The sequence below is a fragment of the Chanos chanos genome, chromosome 15, assembly GCF_902362185.1.
Source record: "Chanos chanos chromosome 15, fChaCha1.1, whole genome shotgun sequence".
Classification (NCBI taxonomy): domain Eukaryota; kingdom Metazoa; phylum Chordata; class Actinopteri; order Gonorynchiformes; family Chanidae; genus Chanos; species Chanos chanos.
Genome location: NC_044509.1, coordinates 8,293,356 through 8,315,269, shown reverse-complemented (window position 1 = coordinate 8,315,269; position 21,914 = coordinate 8,293,356). Strand labels below are relative to the sequence as shown.

The following is a 21,914-nucleotide window of genomic DNA, read 5'->3' as shown; positions in this document are numbered from 1 at the left end:
GGAACCTCACAACACATATGTAATATCGAACCTAGAAACTATGGCTACTCATAGATTGTTCTTTATACTAGTACGCAGCTCAGATTAGGTTGATTAATACATTTGTTTATTTGTTACGTTAGTGGATTTTTTCTTATTCTTTTTTATTCATTTTGGTGATGTTATGTTTTATTCATTGCAGTAACATGGAATTAATGAAGGAATATAGTATGGGGCTAGATCACACAAGATCCTGACCAATATCAGCTATGTTGCTTGGCTTCATGGTCACATGTTTTATTTGGGAATTCAAGCTTTTTTTCTTCCGTTTATTTTGTGCGCTCTGTTTCTTAAGGGACTTTTGAATTCCATGTTTGGAGCTTTATCTTTTTCTGAACACAGGATACTGAATAACAAGTGATATGTTTTAGTTCGGTAAAAAGAAGATCATGTGTTCAAAAGGCTTATCTACCTGACTGTTCTACTTTGTTCTGACATGTACTTATAGTAAATAGGCAACTACATGTCTTTTAAAGCTGAACACTATACATATTATATTGAATTACTGCTTGATTCTACCCATATATTACAGTGTGTCTCACATCAACATGCTGGAAACATTCCATCAGACATTCTTTTCTGAGTATGATTGTCTCTCTTGTATGTAGCATCTTTCTCTTCTTCCCTCTCAAAAATGGCTTCAAAAATACTAAAATGTTTGAGACTCTTTGTAAGCTGCAGCACACAGGTGGAGGGTTTAACATTGTTGACATTAGAGATGTTTGTTTCAGATTTTTATTCAAAAGGCTGTTTGCATCTCAGGCTGCATGTACATTGGAAAAACAAGCATTATCACACACTGTCAAGAAACCTGAATGTCTGTTTTATACATATAACATGGATTCTTCCTCATAAGTACATTACTTCCTCCAAAAGAGTCCATGCAGACTCCATCAGTTCTCCTCTTCTATGTCCTGCCAAATATTTCCAAAGATCCATAAAAATCCTAGTTCATAAATGATTCATTCATTACACATATGAACTCATGTGCTTGCTGATTGCTATGGAATACTGTGTCATAATAAATAAGGCATCTTACGCCAACATACTCTTTTGGCTTGTTGTGCTGTTTGGTTCAAACAAATACTGCCTTAGAGTGAAATGTCTCTTATTTCACCACCTTATAATTAACCACTTTCAAATGGCATTAACCTAAACAGACCTTTAAGGACCTCCTAAAATATTTGCTACCTCTTAAGATAAACTCTATTCCAGTTCCTTGATCGAGTACTGCAGTACTGTATTTGAACCCTGAGTGCCGCTGTTCATTGCGTTTAGCAAGGTTCATCGTTGTACATTAGGTCCTCCCCGAACCTACACGCAATACGGGAACTGAAAATTCAGTATAATGAAAAGGTTTGGCATTGACATGCACACAACAGGGCAAACCAGATCGCAATGAATTCTATTTAATGCTTATTTAAACAGTGTTCAAACTGGTGAAAGAATTCCACCTCGTGTGTTTTTGTCTGGATATCTGAGTCGTATACTTATTCAGTTTACTCGGTACGTCGTTGAAGAATCAGGATGAGAAGAAAAGGCTTCTTTCAAACATGGCTATTGTGCGTCGTCATGGCGTTGACAGTGTCGGCTCATCTGGTAGAGGGACAGATCCGATATACGATTCCCGAGGAAATGACTGTAGGATCTTTTGTTGGAAACATTGGCACGGACCTGGGGCTTGAACCGAAAAGATTGGTTTCGGGAAAAGCACGAGTTTTCACCACTGGCGACAGCGAGTATGTTGGGCTGGATAGGGAAAAGGGACATTTAATCGTGAAAGAAAGAATAGACCGTGAGCAGTTATGTGGCGAGCTGTCGGCTTGCAGTACCAGCTTTAATGTGATATTAGAAAACCCGATAGAGCTTTATCGTGTTAATGTGGATATACTGGATATCAACGACAACAGCCCCGTATTTCCAAGGGGTGAAATAGAAATAGAAATCAGTGAGTTAGCCCCTCCAGGAGCGCGATTTTCTCTTGAGAGTGCGATAGATCCAGATGTTGGTAGAAATACTTTACAGACATATATACTGCACCCAACGGATAATTTTAATCTGAACATTCAAAGTAGAGCAGATGGCAGTAAAAATGTAGAGATGGTTCTTCAAACCGCTCTAGACCGGGAACAGAAAACGAACCATTACTTAACGCTTACTGCTGTTGACGGTGGAAAACCTCAAAGATCAGGAACTGCTAAAATCCACATTTTAGTTCTTGATGTAAACGATAATGCTCCTGTCTTCAGCCAGTCGTCCTACAAGACATCTGTTGTCGAAAATGCGGCGAAAGGTACTTTTGTCACAACAGTTAGCGCGACGGACGCGGATGAGACAAATTATAATATTCAGTATTATTTTGAACATCCAAGTGCCACTGTAAAAGCTTTATTTACAATCGATTCCGAATCGGGTGAGGTCAGCGTCAAAGGAGAAATAGATTATGAAAAACACAAGCAATTTAAGATTAAAGTAACTGCAAAAGACCATGGAGGCTTAACTGATTCAAGTGAGATTTTGATTGATGTCATCGATGCAAATGATATCACACCCAAGATAACTATTATGTCGTTTTCTGGTGCTCTACCAGAGGACGCAGGTCTTGGCACAGTTGTTGCCATAATTAATATCCAAGATCTTGACTCTGGCGACAACGGTAGAGTCACGTGTTCCTTAGATCGGGACCTTCCTTTCAAAATAGAATCGTCGTTAACTAATGATTACAGTCTCGTGACGGATTCAACACTGGACAGAGAACAGACACAAGAGTATAATATAACCATAACTGCAGCTGATGGAGGCAGCCCTCCCCTTTCAAGTAAAGAGACTTTAACCTTAAAAATATCAGACGTGAATGACCATGCACCACAGTTCCAACAGCAGACGTATAACGCTTATGTTTTGGAGAACAATTCCCCATCTGTCTCTATCATATCTGTTAAAGCGGAGGATGCTGACTGGGGACCAAACGCTAGAGTGTCTTATTTCGTTGCAGGTGGATATTTAAATGGAGACCCTCTGACATCATATATCTCTATAAATTCAGACAGTGGAGTCATTTATGCTGTGAAATCGTTTGATTTTGAACAACTAAAATCATTCAGAATACAAGTGAAAGCTCAAGATGGGGGCTCACCACCTCTAAGCAGCAATACAACACTGAATATTTTCATCCAAGACCAGAATGACAATGCACCTCAGATTCTATACCCTGTGCAAACAAGCAGCTCAGTGGTAGCTGAAATGGTGCCTCGTTCAGCAGATGTTGGCTACCTTGTCACTAAAGTTGTGGCTGTTGATGTGGACTCTGGACAGAATGCCTGGCTCTCCTATAAACTACAGAAAGCCACAGACAGGGCTCTGTTTGAAGTTGGAGCACAGAATGGAGAAATCAGAACAGTGCGTCAGGTCACTGATAAAGATGCTGTGAAACACAGACTCACTGTTGTGGTGGAAGATAATGGACAACCCTCTCGTTCAGCTACAGTCATTGTCAATGTTGCTGTGGCCGACAGTTTCCCTGAGGTCATCTCAGAGTTCACCAACTTTAACCATGACACAACATACAGTGACAATCTGACTTTTTATTTGATTTTGGCTCTGGCTGTGGTTTCAGTACTCTTCATTTTCTCACTAATTGCCATCATTTCAGTCAAAATCTATAGATGGAGGCAGAACAGGCTGTTTTATAAATCTGCACCAAATCTACCAGTGATTCCATATTACCCACCGGTCTACGCCGATGGTACTTTACAGCGCGTGTATAATTATGAGATGTGTGGAACAACTGATTCCAGGATGAGTGACATCAAGTTTGTCAGGCCTTACAGTCAGAACACACTGGTGAATATGAGTCGTGCAGGAACTGTACAGAGAGAAAAGAAAGAACAGGAGGAGGAGGATGATCTTTCATTAGAGGTGAGACTTTTTTTCACTGTCCTCACTGATTTGGCCTTCATTTGCACTCGCTGCTGTCACTCTGTTCAATGCTATGTCCTCGTATGTCTTTTAAACTCATAAGCTTATGTTTTGAAACTTGAAGAAGCAGAACGGGACAGATTTGTGCCATAAATGAGAAGCGTCTCCTAAAACTGTATTCTCTTCAGTTTATTTAGAAGGAATTATTGTGTCTCTTGCACGGTCTGTGTTTAGCTGTCTATTTGGACGGATGATATATCTACATATGTCTCTCAGTTTTATGACCGTTTCCCCTGAATATTGTGTGATGTCAAAAGGTTAGGTTTGTTGGTTGGCCTCTACAATCTGCATGTGTGTTGCGAAATTTTAAGAAGTACAACATGCGCCATGAATGATAATCACCCCCTTGGCTTGCTGACTGGAGATGCTGACTTTGGTTTATTTACAGAGAGTTCTAATGTCTTTCAGGCCGTCTTTTAGCAAATGTCTAATGTCTGTTAGGAAAGAGGGTTTGTTCACATTCCTGTATCTCAGTTGTCTGACTGTGTAAGTAGTTCTGTTCTTCCCCATTTACCTTCATCTGGCGTGCACATAGCAACACAGCACAGTGACCTACTTTCTCCCCCCATATTCACAGTGGCCTAATGTTCTTTGTTGTTCATCTCTCTCACTGGCTGATCATACATCTATATTGGAGGAATATTCTAGAATAATTGTGTGCATCAAAATAATTGTTCAGTTGTATAAAAAGACTGTGAAATCTGTAAAATGTGTGGTTGTATGAATGAGTAGCAGATGGTGATATCTCTACTAATCACATCTAGCTCTCATTCTGAGGTTAAATGAATCTCTCTCCAACATTGCTATTAGTTACTGGGGCCTCTGCTGCATGATAGAGTGTCATGAATGTTCACTCTTATTTTCCAGTGCAGTTGGTGCATCTCAACATCTTCATTCCTAGTTTTGCAGAAAGAAATGTGGCTTTATCGAGATTTACACTAATCTTGTTCGTCTGCCAACAATGTCCAAATTCTGTGCATGTAGTTATTTCTTACGGTGTTTATTTGTATTCAGACCAACTGTCTGTGGCAGCCAAGGACACACTTCACAGTAAAATCTTACTCAAGGTTCAGAGTTAAACACTGTAGTGAGGTATTCCATTTCTGAAATGACCATGACTTGACAACTTTCAGAAATCAATGGAAAAACCTGCCTTGTTTTCAAACTATTAAATCCAATTTCTTAACTCTGCTATGTCTTCAAACTATCCAAATCCTTAAAAGAGCATTACTGACTAATTAGATTTCCCCCCTGAAGTAATGTATGATGTCAAAAGGTATGTTTTTTTGGCTGTCTCTAGAATCTGCATATGTGTTGGCTGTTTGCTTCTCAAAGCATAAGACTCAGAGTTGCAATACTTTCCTACTGTAAACTCGGCTCTTCTTCATACTTGATTATGATAAAACAAAATAATCTGCATTACATGTGGTTTATGGTTTAATGTGGCTTGTGTGGTTTCCTGTATATCAGATCATTTTTGTTTGTAATAATCCACTGCCAGTTATGTATTTAGAGGTTACTGACACATAGCCTAGAGCCTGAATTAAGTCATTGTTTCTATGTACTGGACTTGCCTCATCCCAAAGCAAATTATGGAAACTGTTATCCCATTTTGAGGTTTACCCCCCCCCCCCCCACCCCTCTCTCTCTCTCTCTCTCTCTCTCTCTCTCTCTCTCTCTCTCTCTGTGTGTGTGTGTGTGTGTGTATGTGTGTGTGTGTGTGAGTGAGCAAGAGAGAACACTCACACTTAGGGAGTATTTTCTTGCCCACATTGGTGGGTATATTTTTCTATATTTTACTTTTCATTTATTACCATAATTTGGAGAAAATGGAGATACATATTATCAAACGAGAGAACAAATAATAATTAACTATATCAGTTATTGTAGCTTGGTTTTATGATCACAAACTCTATTTATAAATGCAAATCAAATATTTTTCTTGAGGCAGAGTTTCATAATTTAAAAAAAAAAAAAAAAAAGAGTTTCATAATGGGGATGGAATACTATAAATTGATGAATACTGTTTTTTTTCCCCATTTCAATGAAGAGAACACCATACACTTCTTTAAAACTTTTATCTGTCTTACTGTACTTCTTTCTGAGGTGCATTTACAGTAAATAGACACTTATGTCTCTTTTGAAAACTCAGCACTACATAGTACATGGAATCTGTGCATGTTTGGACTTGTATATCGCCATGTGTCACAAATCAACATACTGGAAACCTTCCATGAGAGATGTTTTTCTTAGTATGTCTGTCCCTCTCATTTGTAATATTTCTCTCTTTTTCGCTCCCAGACATGGTATCAAATATGCTAAAATGTTCCAATAATCCTTAAACTAATCAGTAACTCCTGCATAGCCATGAATTCATCACTCAAAAGAACGTTCTCACTGAAGATTGCATATATCACATGTGTGCATGCATCACAAGGCTGAAAAGAAGAATCTTACATCTGCTGTAGTGTAAAGACAAGCTAATCATGGGCCATGCCCATGACTGACAGTGTAAAAAATGTACACAGCCACATGGTCTAACTGGCAGGAAGAGTCCAGTGTTAGAGATGGGTAGGTTGGTTGATCAAGGTTTTGGGACCACGTAAGCCATAGAACAGAGGGAATGGCTCAAACTTTCTGCAGTAAAAGGTTTTGTTTCATACTTTTCATCAGTAAACCTGTTTGTGAGGCTGCACATACTTGAGCAAAACAAATATTATGACACATTCTCTGGAAACTTGAATGTACCTTATAATATTGTGACCATTTAGGATAATGCTTCTCCCCTAATGGATTTATTTATCCGATGGAGTCCATGTAGAATTTATCAGCTCTCTTCCTCTATTCCCTGCCAAATATCTCCCAAGATCCACAAAAAACCCTAGATCATAAATGCTGCAATCATAACATGTGTGACACTCACAGAATCAATAATTGCTACGGAATAATGGGTTGTACTATATTAATATAAGACATCTTACTCAGTAAACTCAATTACTCATTTAGCTTGTACTCCTAATTTGTTGAAACATCTATCACCATAGAGCAAAATGTCTCTTCTTACTTAACTGCTTTAAAATTGACGGTTTTAAAAGGGAATTCACATCAGCAAACCTTTAAGGGCTTGCAAGAATATTCGCTACCTCTGAGGCAAACTTTTGTCCAATTCTTTGATCGACTACTGCAGTACTGTATTTGAACCCTGAGCGCCGCTGTTCATTGCGTTTAGCATGGTTCCTCGTTGTACCTTGTGCCCTCCCCAATCCTCTACGCAACACTAGACTTGAAAATTCAGTATTATGGCGAGGTGCAGCGTTAACATGTAGCCAACACGACCAACAGCATCACAAGGAATTCATCTTTATCTTTCATCAAAACAACATTTTAACCGTTCAAATAATTCCACCTCAAATTTTTGTCTTTATATCTGCATCGTACGCTTATATATTTGAGGAATAAAGATGAGAAGAGAACGCTGGTTTCAGTTACGGCTATTGTGCGTCGTCATGGCGTTGACAGTGTCGGCTCAGCTGGTGGGAGGACAAATCCGATACTCGATTCCCGAGGAAATGACTGTAGGATCTTTTGTCGGAAACATAGGCACGGACCTTGGTCTTGAACCGAAGAGACTGGTTTCGGGAAAAGCACGGGTTTTCGCTGCTGGCAGCAACGAATATTTTGGACTGGATAAGGACAAAGGACATTTAATCGTGAAAGAAAGAATAGACCGTGAACAGTTATGTGGGGAACTGTCGGTTTGTAGTATCAGCTTTAATGTGGTATTAGAAAACCCGGTGGAGCTTTTTCGCATTAATGTGGATATACTGGACATCAACGACAACAGCCCCGTATTTCCAAGGGGTGAAATAGAAATAGAAATCAGCGAGTTAGCCATTCCGGGAGCGCGCTTTTCTCTTGAGAGTGCGATAGATCCAGATGTTGGAATAAATACTTTACAGACATATACGCTGCATCCAACTGATCATTTTCATCTAAACATTCAAAGCAGAGCAGATGACAGTAAAAATGTAGAGATGGTTCTTCAAACCGCTCTCGACCGAGAAAAGAAAACGAACCATTATTTAACGCTGACTGCTGTCGACGGTGGAAAACCTCAAAGATCAGGAACTGTAAAAATTCACGTTTTAGTTCTTGATGCTAACGACAATGCCCCTATATTCAGCCAGTCGTCTTACAAGACATCTGTTATTGAAAATGCGGTGAAAGGAACTCTTGTCACAACAGTGAGCGCAACGGACGCGGATGAGTCAAGTCACAATATCCAGTTTTCCTTTGAACATCCAAGTGCTACTGTGAAAGCTTTATTTGCTATCGATTCTGAATCGGGTGAGGTCAGGGTCAACGGAGAAATAGATTATGAAAAACACAAACAATTTAAAATTAAAGTAACTGCTAAAGATCATGGAGGCTTAACTGATTCAAGCGAAATTTTGATAGATGTTATCGATATGAATGATAACACGCCAAAAATAAATATTATGTCTTTTTTTAGTGCTCTGCCCGAGGACGCAGGTCTTGGCACAGTTGTCGCCATAATCAGTGTCCAAGATTTTGACTCCGGCAACAATGGTAGGGTCTCGTGTTCTATAGATCGGGACCTGCCATTCAAAATCGAATCGTCATTAACGAACGACTACAGTCTCGTGACGGATTCAATACTGGACAGAGAGCAGACGCAAGGATATAATATAACCATAACTGCAGTTGATGGAGGCAGTCCATCACTTTCAACTAAAGAAACTTTGACCTTAAAAATTTCAGACGTGAATGACCATGCACCACAGTTTGAAAAGCAAACTTATAATGCATTTGTTCCAGAGAACAATTCCCCATCTGTTTCTATCGCTTCTGTTAAAGCTGAGGATGCTGACTGGGGACCAAATGCTAGAGTATCTTATTTCATTAATGATGGAGATTTAAATGGATACCCTCTGACATCATATGTGTCTATAAATTCAGACAGTGGAGTCATTTATGCTGTTAAATCATTTGATTTTGAACAATTAAAATCATTCAAAATACAAGTGAAAGCTCAAGACGGGGGATCACCCCCTATAAGCAGCAATACAACACTGAATATTTTCATCCAAGACCAGAACGACAATGCACCCCAGATTCTATACCCTGTGCAGACAAGCAGCTCAGTGGTAGCTGAAATGGTGCCTCGTTCAGCAGATGTTGGCTACCTTGTCACTAAAGTTGTGGCTGTTGATGTGGACTCTGGACAGAATGCCTGGCTCTCCTATAAACTACAGAAAGCCACAGACAGGGCTCTGTTTGAAGTTGGAGCACAGAATGGAGAAATCAGAACAGTGCGTCAGGTCACTGATAAAGATGCTGTGAAACACAGACTCACTGTTGTGGTGGAAGATAATGGACAACCCTCTCGTTCAGCTACAGTCATTGTCAATGTTGCCGTGGCTGACAGTTTCCCTGAGGTCATCTCAGAGTTCACCAACTTTAACCATGACACAACATACAGTGACAATCTGACTTTTTATTTAATTTTGGCTCTGGCTGTGGTTTCAGTACTCTTCATTTTCTCACTAATTGCCATCATTTCAGTCAAAATCTATAGATGGAGGCAGAACAGGTTATTTTATAAATCTGCACCGAATCTTCCAGTGATTCCATATTACCCACCAGTCTATGCCGATGGTACTTTACAGCGCGTGTATAATTATGAGATGTGTGGAACAACTGATTCCAGGATGAGTGACATCAAGTTTGTCAGGCCTTACAGTCAGAACACGCTGGTGAATATGAGTCGTGCAGGAACTGTACAGAGAGAAAAGAAAGAACAGGAAGAGGATGCTGATCTGTCCTCAGAGGTGAGACATTCTTTGTCTGTCTTCCCGGATTTGGCCTGCATTCACTGCAGTCACTGTGTTCATTTCTATATCCTCAGATATCCTTTAACCTGAACAAGTTTTCTTGTGAAAATTTAAGAAGCGCAATAGGAAACGTGTGCAATGAATGAGATAGATGTTCTCACCTTGTTTTGTCTTTAGCGTATTTACAGGGGTTCTAATATCTCCCACACCGTCTTTGTCTAGGTGTGTATTAGGAAAGAGGATTAGTCCACATTTCTGTATTTCAGTTAAATGACTGTTTGTAAGTAGTACTGTTCCTCCCCTTGTACTAGCCTCTATCATGCATGTAGCAGCACAGCACACTGAACAACTTTCTCCCCCCACATTCACACTGGCCTAATTTCATTTGTTGCAGAGATACTCTTGCGCATGTCTCTGATTGGCTGATTTATGCATCTATATTGAAGAAATATTCCAGAATAGTTCTTGGTTGGTTGTCTCTACAATCCGCATATGTGTTTGCTGTTTTCTTCTCAAGGTAGAAGACACAGAGTTACAAATATTCTCTGCTTAAAACTCGACTCTTCTTTGTAATTGATTATGATTAGATGAAATAATGTGCATTGCATGTGGTTTAATGTGGCTTGTGAGTTCTGTTGTATATCAGGCTTTTTTTTGTCATAATGACCAGTAAGTTATGTCTTTAGTTTGCTAACGTACAATGTAGAGCACAAACCAAGGCATTGCTTCATCCCATAGTGTCTTATGGAAACTGTTATCTCATTTTAAGGTTTGATTCTAAGTCCACGTGTGTGTGTGTGTGTGTGTGTGTGTGTGTGTGTGTGTGAGTGTGTGAGCGTGTGTGTGCGTGCGTGCATGCGTGCACATGCTCAAGAGGTTTCACAGAGTGGGTTTATGTGAATACAAACTGAAAGTAGTGGACATTCTCACTATTACGATGTTGGTTGCTGTCCATGGTCCTGAAAAAATTAATGGGTCCATGGTGCTGAATCTTAATTCGGAGGGTTGTGGCTGTAACAGTCCTGACGTATTTTATGCTTTGCTATTGCTCAAATGTTTATAAAGATCATTTGCACAAAATTCTGTAACAATATATGGAGGCAAATGGGCCAGGTGACACTGTAAGGTATGACACAGGATACAGATAATGCAAACTATGACTACTCATAAACTGTTCTAAAGATGACTACAATATTTCACTTGAATTCGTTAATACCAATGTTTATCTGTTGCATTTTTGGATATCTCTTTCTATAGTTTTTTTTTTTTTATTTATCATTCTAATTCATTGCCGTACTTTGGAGAAGGTGGAGTTATAGATTGTGAATCTAGAACACATGAGATCCGATTCAATATAAGTGACTGCAGCTTGGCTTTACGATCACAAGTTTTTCTTATAAATGCATGCCACAGATTTTTCTCCCCTCTTTTCTTGACTGAATGGTTAAGGCACGTGTGTGAGGAATTATCATTTGATGGATACCAAGTATGTTTCATTTCACTGAGGAGAAAACCATGTGCTTCTTTTAAACGTTTGCCTACTTGACCGTTGTACTTCTTTCTGAGGTGCGCTTGCAGTAAATAGACAGTTATTTCTCTTCTGAATCTCCACACTACATATTAAATTGAATGTGTGGATGTGTGGACATGTATATTTCAGTGTGTCAGACATTAACACACTGGAAACATTGTATCAGATGCACTTTCCTGAATCTGTCTGTCTGTCTGTCTGTCTCATACATAGTATCTCTGTCCTCCTCCTCTTTCCCATACGTTGTATCAGATATACAAAAATGAATAGAATATTCTGTCATCTAATCACTGGTGAATCTAACATTAAAAAGTCTTTTTGTTTTTTTCACTGAACATTGCATATATCATATACGTTTATGCATTACAAGGATGAAAATAAGAATCATATATCTGCTGCAGTGTAAAGACAAGCTAGGCATGGGTGATATCTGTTGCTGACAGTGTAAGAACTGCACACATCCACATGATCTCAAGTCAAGTTTTAGTGATGGATAGGCATGGTGGGAAAGGTGTTGGCCCTTGGTAAGCTGCAGGGTACAGAGGGAGGGGCTAGTGCTTTTCACAGTAGAAACTTCTTTTATCAGCTGTTAATCAGAAAAGCTGCACATATCTCATGGTGAATGTATTTTAAAAAAAGATTTAAAAAAAAAAAAAAAGGAAAAACAAAAAAAAAAGCAAGTATCATCACTGACTCTCAAGAAACCTGAATATCTTTTTTTTTCAAATAATCTATGCAAATACCTCCTCACAGATACATTACTTTCTCCGAATGAGTCCGTGTAGATTCCTTCGGTTCTCTTCTTCTATGCCCTGCCCAAAATTTTCAAAGATCCATACAAAACCCTAGTTCATAAATGATGTATTCATTACACATATAAACTCATGTGCTCAGAGATTGCTATAGAATGCTGGGTTGTATTGAATAAGGCATCTGACTCAGACATACTCATTGTCTCATTCTGCTTGTTCTCCTGGTTTTGTTAAAACAAATATTGTCATAAAGTGAAACGTCTCCACCTTGATTGTTTGGTAATTCAGTTTGAAACTGGAATTGTCCATAACAAACCAGTAATGGACGGCTGAAATGTTTGCTACCGCTACAACAAATTAGTGTCCAATTCTTTTATCGACAATTGCAGTACTGTATTTGAACCCTGAGTGCCGCTGTTCATTGCGTTAAGCATGGCACATCCTTGCACCTTAGGTCCTCCCCAAACCTATAGCCTACGCAATACGAGACGTTAAAATTCAGTACCAGGACGACCGACATAAGCAGTATACATTTATCATTATCTTTTATAATTCGTTATATAATTCGTTAATACTATAATTCGTTTTCTAACTATACGGACAAACTCCATGTCTTTCTGGAAATCTGGATCTTACGATTAGCAGACATATTCGGTACGTCGTTGAAGAATCAACATGAGAAGAAAAGGCTTGATTCGGTTATGGCCATTGTGCATCGTCATGGCGTTTACACTGTCGGCTCATCTGTCGATGGGGCAGATCCGCTATACGATTCCTGAGGAAATGACAGTAGGATCTTTTGTTGGAAACATTGGTACGGACCTTGGTCTTGAGCCCAAAAGACTGGTTTCGGGAAAAGCACGAGTTTTCACTACTGGCAGCAGTGAGTATGTTGGACTTGACAGGGAGAAAGGGCATTTAATCGTGAAAGAAAGAATAGACCGTGAACAGTTATGTGGGAAGGTCTCTGCTTGTAGCATTGCCTTTAATGTGATATTAGAAAACCCGATGGAGCTTTTTCGCGTTAATGTGGATATACTGGACATCAACGACAACAGCCCCGTATTTCCAAGGGGTGAAATAGAAGTAGAAATCAGTGAGTTAGCCATTCCGGGAGCGCGATTTTCTCTTGAGAGTGCGATAGATCCAGATGTTGGTATAAATACCTTACAGACATATACGCTGCATCCAACGGATCATTTTAATCTAAACATTCAAAGCAGAGCAGATGGCAGTAAAAACGTAGAGATGGTTCTTCAAACAGCACTAGATCGAGAAAAGAAAACGAACCATTACTTAACGCTTACCGCTGTTGACGGTGGAAAACCTCAAAGATCAGGAACTGTAAAAATCCACATTTTAGTACTTGATGTAAACGATAATGCCCCTGTATTCGGCCAGTCCTCTTACAAGGCATCTGTAATCGAAAATGCAGTAAAAGGTACTCTTGTCACAACCGTTAGTGCGTCGGATGCGGATGAGTCAAGTCATGATATTCAGTATTATTTTGAGCATCCAAGTACAACAGTGCAGGCTTTATTTGACATCGATTCCAAATCGGGTCAGGTTCGGGTCACAGGAGTTATAGATTATGAAAAACATATAGAATTTAAGATTAAAGTAACTGCAAAAGATCACGGAGGTTTAACCGATTCAAGTGAAATTTTGATTGATGTAATCGATGTGAATGACAACACTCCAAAAATAACTATTATGTCGTTTTCTAGTGTTCTACCTGAGGACGCAGGTCTTGGCACAGTTGTTGCCATGATTAATGTCCAAGATCTTGACTCTGGCAACAATGCTAGGGTGACATGTTCTATAGATCGAGACCTTCCGTTCAAAATTGAATCGTCGTTAACGAATGACTACAATCTCGTGACAGATTCAACACTGGACAGAGAACAGACACAAGAATATAATATAACAATAACTGCAGTTGATAGAGGCAGCCCATCCCTTTCAAGTAAAGAGATACTAACTTTAAAAATTTCAGACGTGAATGACCATGCACCACAGTTTGAAAAGCAAACTTATAATGCATTTGTTCCAGAGAACAATTCCCCATCCTTCTCTATCATTTCTGTTAAAGCTGAGGATGCTGACTGGGGACCAAACGCTAGAGTGTCTTATTTCATTGCAGATGGAGATTTAAATGGAGACCCTCTGACATCATATATATCAATAAATTCAGATAGTGGAGTCATTTATGCTGTTAAATCATTTGATTTTGAACAATTAAAATCATTCAAAGTACAAGTGAAAGCTCAGGATGGTGGCTCACCCCCTATAAGCAGCAATACAACATTGAATATTTTCATCCAAGACCAGAATGACAATGCACCTCAGATTCTATACCCTGTGCAGACAAGCAGCTCAGTGGTAGCTGAAATGGTGCCTCGTTCAGCAGATGTTGGCTACCTTGTCACTAAAGTTGTGGCTGTTGATGTGGACTCTGGACAGAATGCCTGGCTCTCCTATAAACTACAGAAAGCCACAGACAGGGCTCTGTTTGAAGTTGGAGCACAGAATGGAGAAATCAGAACAGTGCGTCAGGTCACTGATAAAGATGCTGTGAAACACAGACTCACTGTTGTGGTGGAAGATAATGGACAACCCTCTCGTTCAGCTACAGTCATTGTCAATGTTGCCGTGGCCGACAGTTTCCCTGAGGTCATCTCAGAGTTCACCAACTTTAACCATGACACAACATACAGTGACAATCTGACTTTTTATTTGATTTTGGCTCTGGCTGTGGTTTCAGTACTCTTCATTTTCTCACTAATTGCCATCATTTCAGTCAAAATCTATAGATGGAGGCAGAACAGGTTATTTTATAAATCTGCACCAAATCTACCAGTGATTCCATATTACCCACCAGTCTACGCCGATGGTACTTTACAGCGCGTGTATAATTATGAGATGTGTGGAACAACTGATTCCAGGATGAGTGACATCAAGTTTGTCAGGCCTTACAGTCAGAACACACTGGTGAATATGAGTCGTGCAGGAACTGTACAGAGAGAAAAGCGAGAACAGGAGGAGGATGCTGATCTTTCCTTAGAGGTGAGACTTTTTTTCACTGTCCTCACTGATTTAACCTTCACTTGCACTCACTGCTGTCACTGTGTTTAATGCTATGTCCTCGTATGTCTTTTAAACTCATAAGCTTGTGTTTTGAAACTTGAAGAAGCAAAATGGGACAGATTTGTGGCATAAATGGGAAGCGTCGCCTAAAACTGTATTCTCTTCAGTTTATTTACAAGGAATTATTGTGTCTCTTGCACGGTCTGTGTTTAGCTGTCTATTTGGACAGACGATATAGCTACATATGTCTCTCAGTTTTATGACCGTTTCCCCTGAATAAGGTCAGGTTTGTTGGTTGCCTCTACAATCTGCATATGAGTTGCGAAATTTTAAGAATTACAACATGTGCCATGAATGGTAATCACCCCCTTGGCTTGCTGACTGGAGATGCTGACTTTGGTTTATTTACAGAGAGTTTTAATGTCTTTCAGGCCGTCTTTTAGCAAATGTCTAATGTCTGTTAGGAAAGAGGGTTTGTTCACATTCCTGTATCTCAGTTGTCTGACTGTGTAAGTAGTTCTGTTCTTCCCCATTTACCTTCATCTGGCGTGCACATAGCAACACAGCACAGTGACCTACTTTCTCCCCCCATATTCACAGTGGCCTAATGTTCTTTGTTGTTCATCTCTCTCACTGGCTGATCACACATCTATATTGGAAGAATATTCTAGAATAGTTGTGTGCATCAACATAGTTGTTGATATCAGATGGTGATATCTCTACTAATCACGTCTAGCACTCATTCCGAGGTTAAATTAATGTCTTTCCAACATTGCTATTAGTTACTGGGGCCTCTGCTGCATGATAGAGTGTCATGAATGTTCACTCTTATTTTCCGGTTCAGTTGGTGCATCTCAACATCTTCATTACTAGTGCTGAGGAAGGAAATGTGGCTTCAGTGAGACTTACACTAATCTTGTTCTTCTGCCAAAAATGTCCAAATTCTGTGCATGTAGTTATTTCTTACGGTGTTTATTTGTATTCAGACCAACTGTCTGTGGCAGCCAAGGACACACTTCACAGTAAAATCTTACTCAAGATTCAGAGTTAAACACTGTAGTGAGGTATTCCATTTCTGAAATGACCATGTCTTGACAACTTTCAGAAATCAATGGAAAAAAACCTGCCTCGTTTTCAAACTATTAAATCCAATTTCTTAACTCTGCTATGTCTTCAAACTATCCAAATACTTAAAAGAGCATTACTGAGTAATTAGATTTCCCCCCTTAAGTAATGTATGATGTCAAAAGGTATGTTTTTCTGGCTGTCTCTAGAATCTGCATATGTGTTGGCTGTTTGCTTCTCAAAGCAAAAGACTCAGAGTTGCAATACTTTCCTACTGTAAACTCGGCTCTTCTTCATGCTTGATTATGATAAAACAAAATAATCTGCATTACATGTGGTTTATGGTTTAATGTGGCTTGTGTGGTTTGCTGTATATCAGATCATTTTTGTTTGTTATAATCCACTGCCAGTTATGTATTTAGAGGTTACTGACACATAGCCTAGAGCCTGAATTATGTCATTGTTTCTATGTACTGGACGTGCCTCATCCCAAAGCAAATTATGGAAACTGTTATCCCATTTTGAAGTTTACCCCCCCCCCCCACCCCCACCCCTCTCTCTCTCTCTCTCTCTCTCTCTCTCTCTGTGTGTGTGTGTGTGTGTGTGTGTGTGTGTATGTGTGTGTGAGTGAGCAAGAGAGAACACACACACATAGGGAGTATTTTCTTGCCCACATTGGTGGGTATATTTTTCTATATTTTTCTTTTCATTTATTACCATAATTTGGAGAAAATGGAGATACATATTATCAAACGAGAAAACAAATAATAATTAACTATATCAGTTATTGTAGCTTGGTTTTATGATCACAAACTCTATTTATAAATGCAAATCAAATATTTTTCTTGAGGCAGAGTTTCATAATTTAAAAAAAAAAAAAAAAGAGTTTCATAATGGGGATGGAATACTATAAATTGATGAATACTGTTTTTTTCCCCATTTCAATGAAGAGAACACCATACACTTCTTTAAAACTTTTATCTGTCTTACTGTACTTCTTTCTGAGGTGCATTTACAGTAAATAGACACTTATGTCTCTTTTGAAAACTCAGCACTACATAGTACATGGAATCTGTGCATGTGTGGACTTGTATATCGCCATGTGTCACAAATCAACATACTGGAAACCTTCCATGAGAGATGTTTTTCTTAGTATGTCTGTCCCTCTCATTTGTAATATTTCTCTCTTTTTCGCTCCCAGACATGGTATCAAATATGCTAAAATGTTCCAATAATCCTTAAACTAATCAGTAACTCCTGCATAGCCATGAATTCATCACTCAAAAGAACGTTCTCACTGAAGATTGCATATATCACATGTGTGCATGCATCACAAGGTTGAAAAGAAGAATCTTACATCTGCTGTAGTGTAAAGACAAGCTAAACGTGGGCCATGCCCATGACTGACAGTGTAAAAACTGCACACATCCACATGATCTAACTGGAAGGAAAAGTCCAGTGTTAGAGATGGAAAGGTTTGTTGATTAAGGTTTTGGCACCATGTAAGCCATAGGACAGAGGAATGGCTCAAACTTTCTGCAGTAAGAGGTTTTGTTTCATATTTTTCATCAGTAAACCTGCACGTACTTAAGTAAAACAAATATTATGACACATTCTCTGGAAACTTGAATGTACCTTAATATTTTTGTGAGCACTTAGGTTAATACTTCTCAACAAAAGGATTTATTTATCCTATGGAGTCCATGCAGACTTTATCAACTCTCTTCCTCTATTCCTTGGCAAATATCTCCCAACACCCCCCACCCCCCCAAAAAAAACCCCTAGATCATAAATGCCACAATTATAACATGTATGACACTCTCAGACTCAATAAGTGCTATGGAACTATGGGTTATGCTATATTAAGATAAGACACCATACCCAATAAACTTATTTACTCATTCAGCTTGTTCTTGTAATTTGTTCAAACATATACAACCACAGAGCAAAATGTCTCTTACTTAAATGCCTTAAAATTGACGGTTTGAAATTGGCATTCCCTTCAACAAACCAGAACGGGACTGCTTAAAAATTTGCAGACTCTCAGGCAAACTTTTGTCCAATTCTTTGAACGACTACTGCAGTATTGTATTTGAACCCTGAGCGCCGCTGTTCATTGCGTTTAGCATGGTTCCTCGTTGTACCTTGTGCCCTCCCCAATCCTCTACGCAACACGAGACTTTAAAATTCAGTATTATGGAGAGGTGCAGCGTTAACATGTAGCCAACACGACCAACAGCATCACAAGGAATTCATCTCTATCTTTCATCAAAACAACATTTTATCCGCTCAGATAATTCCAACTCAATTTTTTCTCTGGATATCTGCATCGTACGCTTACATAGTTGAAGAATAAAGATGAGAAGAGAACGCTGGTTTCTGTCACGGCTATTGTGCATCGTCATGGCGTTGACAGTGTCGGCTCAGCTGGCTGTAGGACAGATCCGCTACTCTATTCCCGAAGAAATGACAGTAGGATCTTTTGTTGGAAACATTGGCACGGACCTTGGGCTTGAGCCCAAAAGGCTGGTTTCGGGAAAAGGGCGAGTTTTCACGACTGGCGGCAGTGAGTATGTTGGACTGGAGAGGGACAAAGGGCATTTGATCGTGAAAGAAAGAATAGACCGTGAGCAATTATGTGGGGAACTGTCGGTCTGTAGTATCAGCTTTAATATGATATTAGAAAACCCGGTAGAGCTTTTCCGCGTTCATGTGGATATACTGGACATCAACGACAATAGCCCCGTATTTCCAAGGGGTGAAATAGAAGTAGAAATCAGTGAGTTAGCTATTCCGGGAGCGCGATTTTCACTTGAGAGTGCGATAGATCCAGATGTTGGTATGAATACTTTACAGACATATACGCTGCATCCAACTGATCATTTTAATCTAAACATTCAAAGCAGAGCAGATGGCAGTAAAAACGTAGAGATGGTTCTTCAAACCGCTCTCGACCGGGAAAAGAAAATGAACCATTACCTAACGCTCACTGCTGTCGACGGTGGAAAACCTCAAAGATCAGGAACTGTAAAAATCCATGTCTTAGTTCTTGATGCTAACGACAATGCCCCTGTATTTAGCCAGTCGTCTTACAAGACATCTGTTGTCGAAAATGCGGCGAAAGGGACTCTTGTCACAACAGTCAGCGCGACGGACGCAGACGAGTCAAGTCATAATATACAGTATTATTTTGAACATCCAAGTGCTACTGTGAAAGCATTATTTGTGGTCGACTCTGAATCGGGAGAGGTTCGGGTCACAGGAGAAATAGATTATGAGAAACACAAGCAATTTAAGATTAAAGTAACTGCTAAAGATCATGGAGGTTTAACTGATTCAAGCGAAATTCTGATTGATGTTATCGATATAAATGATAACACACCCAAAATAACTATTATATCTTTTTTTAGTGCTCTACCGGAGGATGCAGGTATTGGCACAGTTGTCGCCATGATCAATGTCCAAGATTTTGACTCTGGCGACAATGGTAGGGTCGTGTGCTCTATAGATCGGGACCTTCCATTCAAAATCGAATCGTCGTTAACGAACGACTACAGTCTCGTGACGGATTCAACACTGGACAGAGAGCAGACGCAAGAATATAATATAACCATAACCGCAACTGATGGAGGAAGTCCGTTTTTGTCTGCTAAAGAAACTTTAACCTTAAAAATATCAGACGTAAATGACCATGCACCTCAGTTCGAACAGCCAGCGTATAATGCATATGTCCTTGAGAACAATTCTCCGTCTTTGTCTATCATTTCTGTTAAAGCTGAGGATGCTGACTGGGGACAAAACGCTAGAGTGTCTTATTTCATTGATGATGGAAGTTTAAATGGAGACCCTCTAACCTCATATGTGTCTATTAATTCAGACAGTGGAGTCATTTATGCTGCAAAATCATTTGATTTTGAACAACTAAAATCATTCAAGATACAAGTGAAAGCTCAAGATGGGGGCTCACCACCTCTAAGCAGTAATACAACACTCAATATTTTCATCCAAGACCAGAACGACAATGCACCTCAGATTCTGTACCCTGTGCAGACAAGCAGCTCAGTGGTAGCTGAAATGGTGCCTCGTTCAGCAGATGTTGGCTACCTCGTCACTAAAGTTGTGGCTGTTGATGTGGACTCTGGACAGAATGCCTGGCTCTCCTATAAACTACAGAAAGCCACAGACAGGGCTCTGTTTGAAGTCGGAGCACAGAATGGAGAAATCAGAACAGTGCGTCAGGTCACTGATAAAGATGCTGTGAAACACAGACTCACTGTTGTGGTGGAAGATAATGGACAACCCTCTCGTTCAGCTACAGTCATTGTCAATGTTGCCGTGGCCGACAGTTTCCCTGAGGTCATCTCAGAGTTCACCAACTTTAACCATGACACAACATACAGTGACAATCTGACTTTTTATTTAATTTTGGCTCTGGCTGTGGTTTCAGTACTCTTCATCTTCTCTCTAACTGCCATCATTTCAGTCAAAATCTATAGATGGAGGCAGAACAGGTTATTTTATAAATCTGCACCAAATCTACCAGTGATTCCATATTACCCGCCAGTCTATGCCGATGGTACTTTACAGCGCGTGTATAATTATGAGATGTGTGGAACAACTGATTCCAGGATGAGTGACATCAAGTTTGTCAGGCCTTACAGTCAGAACACACTGGTGAATATGAGTCGTGCAGGAACTGTACAGAGAGAAAAGAAAGAACAGGAGGAGGATGCTGATCTCTCCTTCGAGGTGAGAAATTATTCCTTTGTCTTGTTTGATTTGTCCTGTGTTCACTGCAGTCACTTTGTTTAGTTCCACATGCTCAGATATCCTCTAAGCTGAACAAGTCTTCCAGTGGAAATTTAAGAAGCACTACGGGACATGTGTGCCATGAATTAGAAGGATCTTCTCACCTTGCTTTTTTCTTTTGTTTATTTACAGGGGTTCTAATATCTCTCACACCATCTTTGTCCAGATGTGTATTAGGAAAGAGGATTAGTCCACATTTCTGTATTTCAGTTAAATGACTGTTTGTAAGAAGTACTGTTCCTCCCCTTGTACCATCCTCTATTGTGCATATAGTAACACAGCACACTGAACAACTTTCTCCCCCCACATTCACACATGCCTAATATTCCTTGTTGCAGGGATACTCTTGTGCATGTCTCTGATTGGCTCATTCAGACATCCATATTGAAGAAATATTCTAGAATAGCTTTTTGATTCTCTCTACAATCCGCATATGTGTTTGCTGTTTTAGAAGACACAGAGTTACAGATATTCTCCACTTAAACATGACTCTTTTTTGTAATTGATTATGATTAGATGAAATAATGTGTATTACATGTCGTTTAATGTGGCTTATGAGTTTTGCTGTATATCAGGCTTTTTTTGTTATGTTCACCAGTAAGGTATTCATTTAGTTTGCTGGTGCACAATGCAGAGCAGAAACCAAGGCATTTCTTCATCCCATAGTGTCTTATGGAAATCGTTATCACATTTTAAGGTTTGATCTTAATTCCTTGCATGCATTTGTGTGTGTGTGTGTGTGTGTGTGTGTCTGTGTGTGCGCATGCTCTAGAGATTTCACAGAGGGGTTTATGTGAA

At 39.5% G+C, this 21,914-nt stretch overlaps 4 protein-coding genes across 4 annotated transcripts; all 4 read left to right on the top strand.

The window, feature by feature from the left end:
- The first annotated feature begins 1,566 nt into the window (after nt 1-1,566).
- Nucleotides 1,567-4,059, top strand: LOC115828932 (protocadherin gamma-A11-like). Its single transcript, XM_030793033.1, has one exon. It carries the CDS (start codon nt 1,567-1,569, stop codon nt 4,057-4,059), a length of 2,493 nt encoding a protein of 830 aa, XP_030648893.1.
- A 3,464-nt stretch (nt 4,060-7,523) lies between these two features.
- Nucleotides 7,524-10,118, top strand: LOC115828931 (protocadherin gamma-A11-like). Its single transcript, XM_030793032.1, has 2 exons — nt 7,524-9,869; nt 10,095-10,118. The coding sequence occupies exons 1-2, from the start codon at nt 7,524-7,526 to the stop codon at nt 10,116-10,118; spliced, it is 2,370 nt and encodes a 789-aa protein (XP_030648892.1).
- Nucleotides 10,119-12,875: 2,757 nt separating this feature from the next.
- LOC115828930 (protocadherin gamma-A11-like) lies at nt 12,876-15,290 on the top strand. Its single transcript, XM_030793030.1, has one exon. The coding sequence runs from the start codon at nt 12,876-12,878 to the stop codon at nt 15,288-15,290; it is 2,415 nt and encodes an 804-aa protein (XP_030648890.1).
- A 3,420-nt stretch (nt 15,291-18,710) lies between these two features.
- LOC115828929 (protocadherin gamma-A11-like) lies at nt 18,711-21,306 on the top strand. Its single transcript, XM_030793029.1, has 2 exons — nt 18,711-21,056; nt 21,283-21,306. Exons 1-2 carry the CDS (start codon nt 18,711-18,713, stop codon nt 21,304-21,306), a joined length of 2,370 nt encoding a protein of 789 aa, XP_030648889.1.
- The last annotated feature ends 608 nt before the right edge of the window (nt 21,307-21,914 follow it).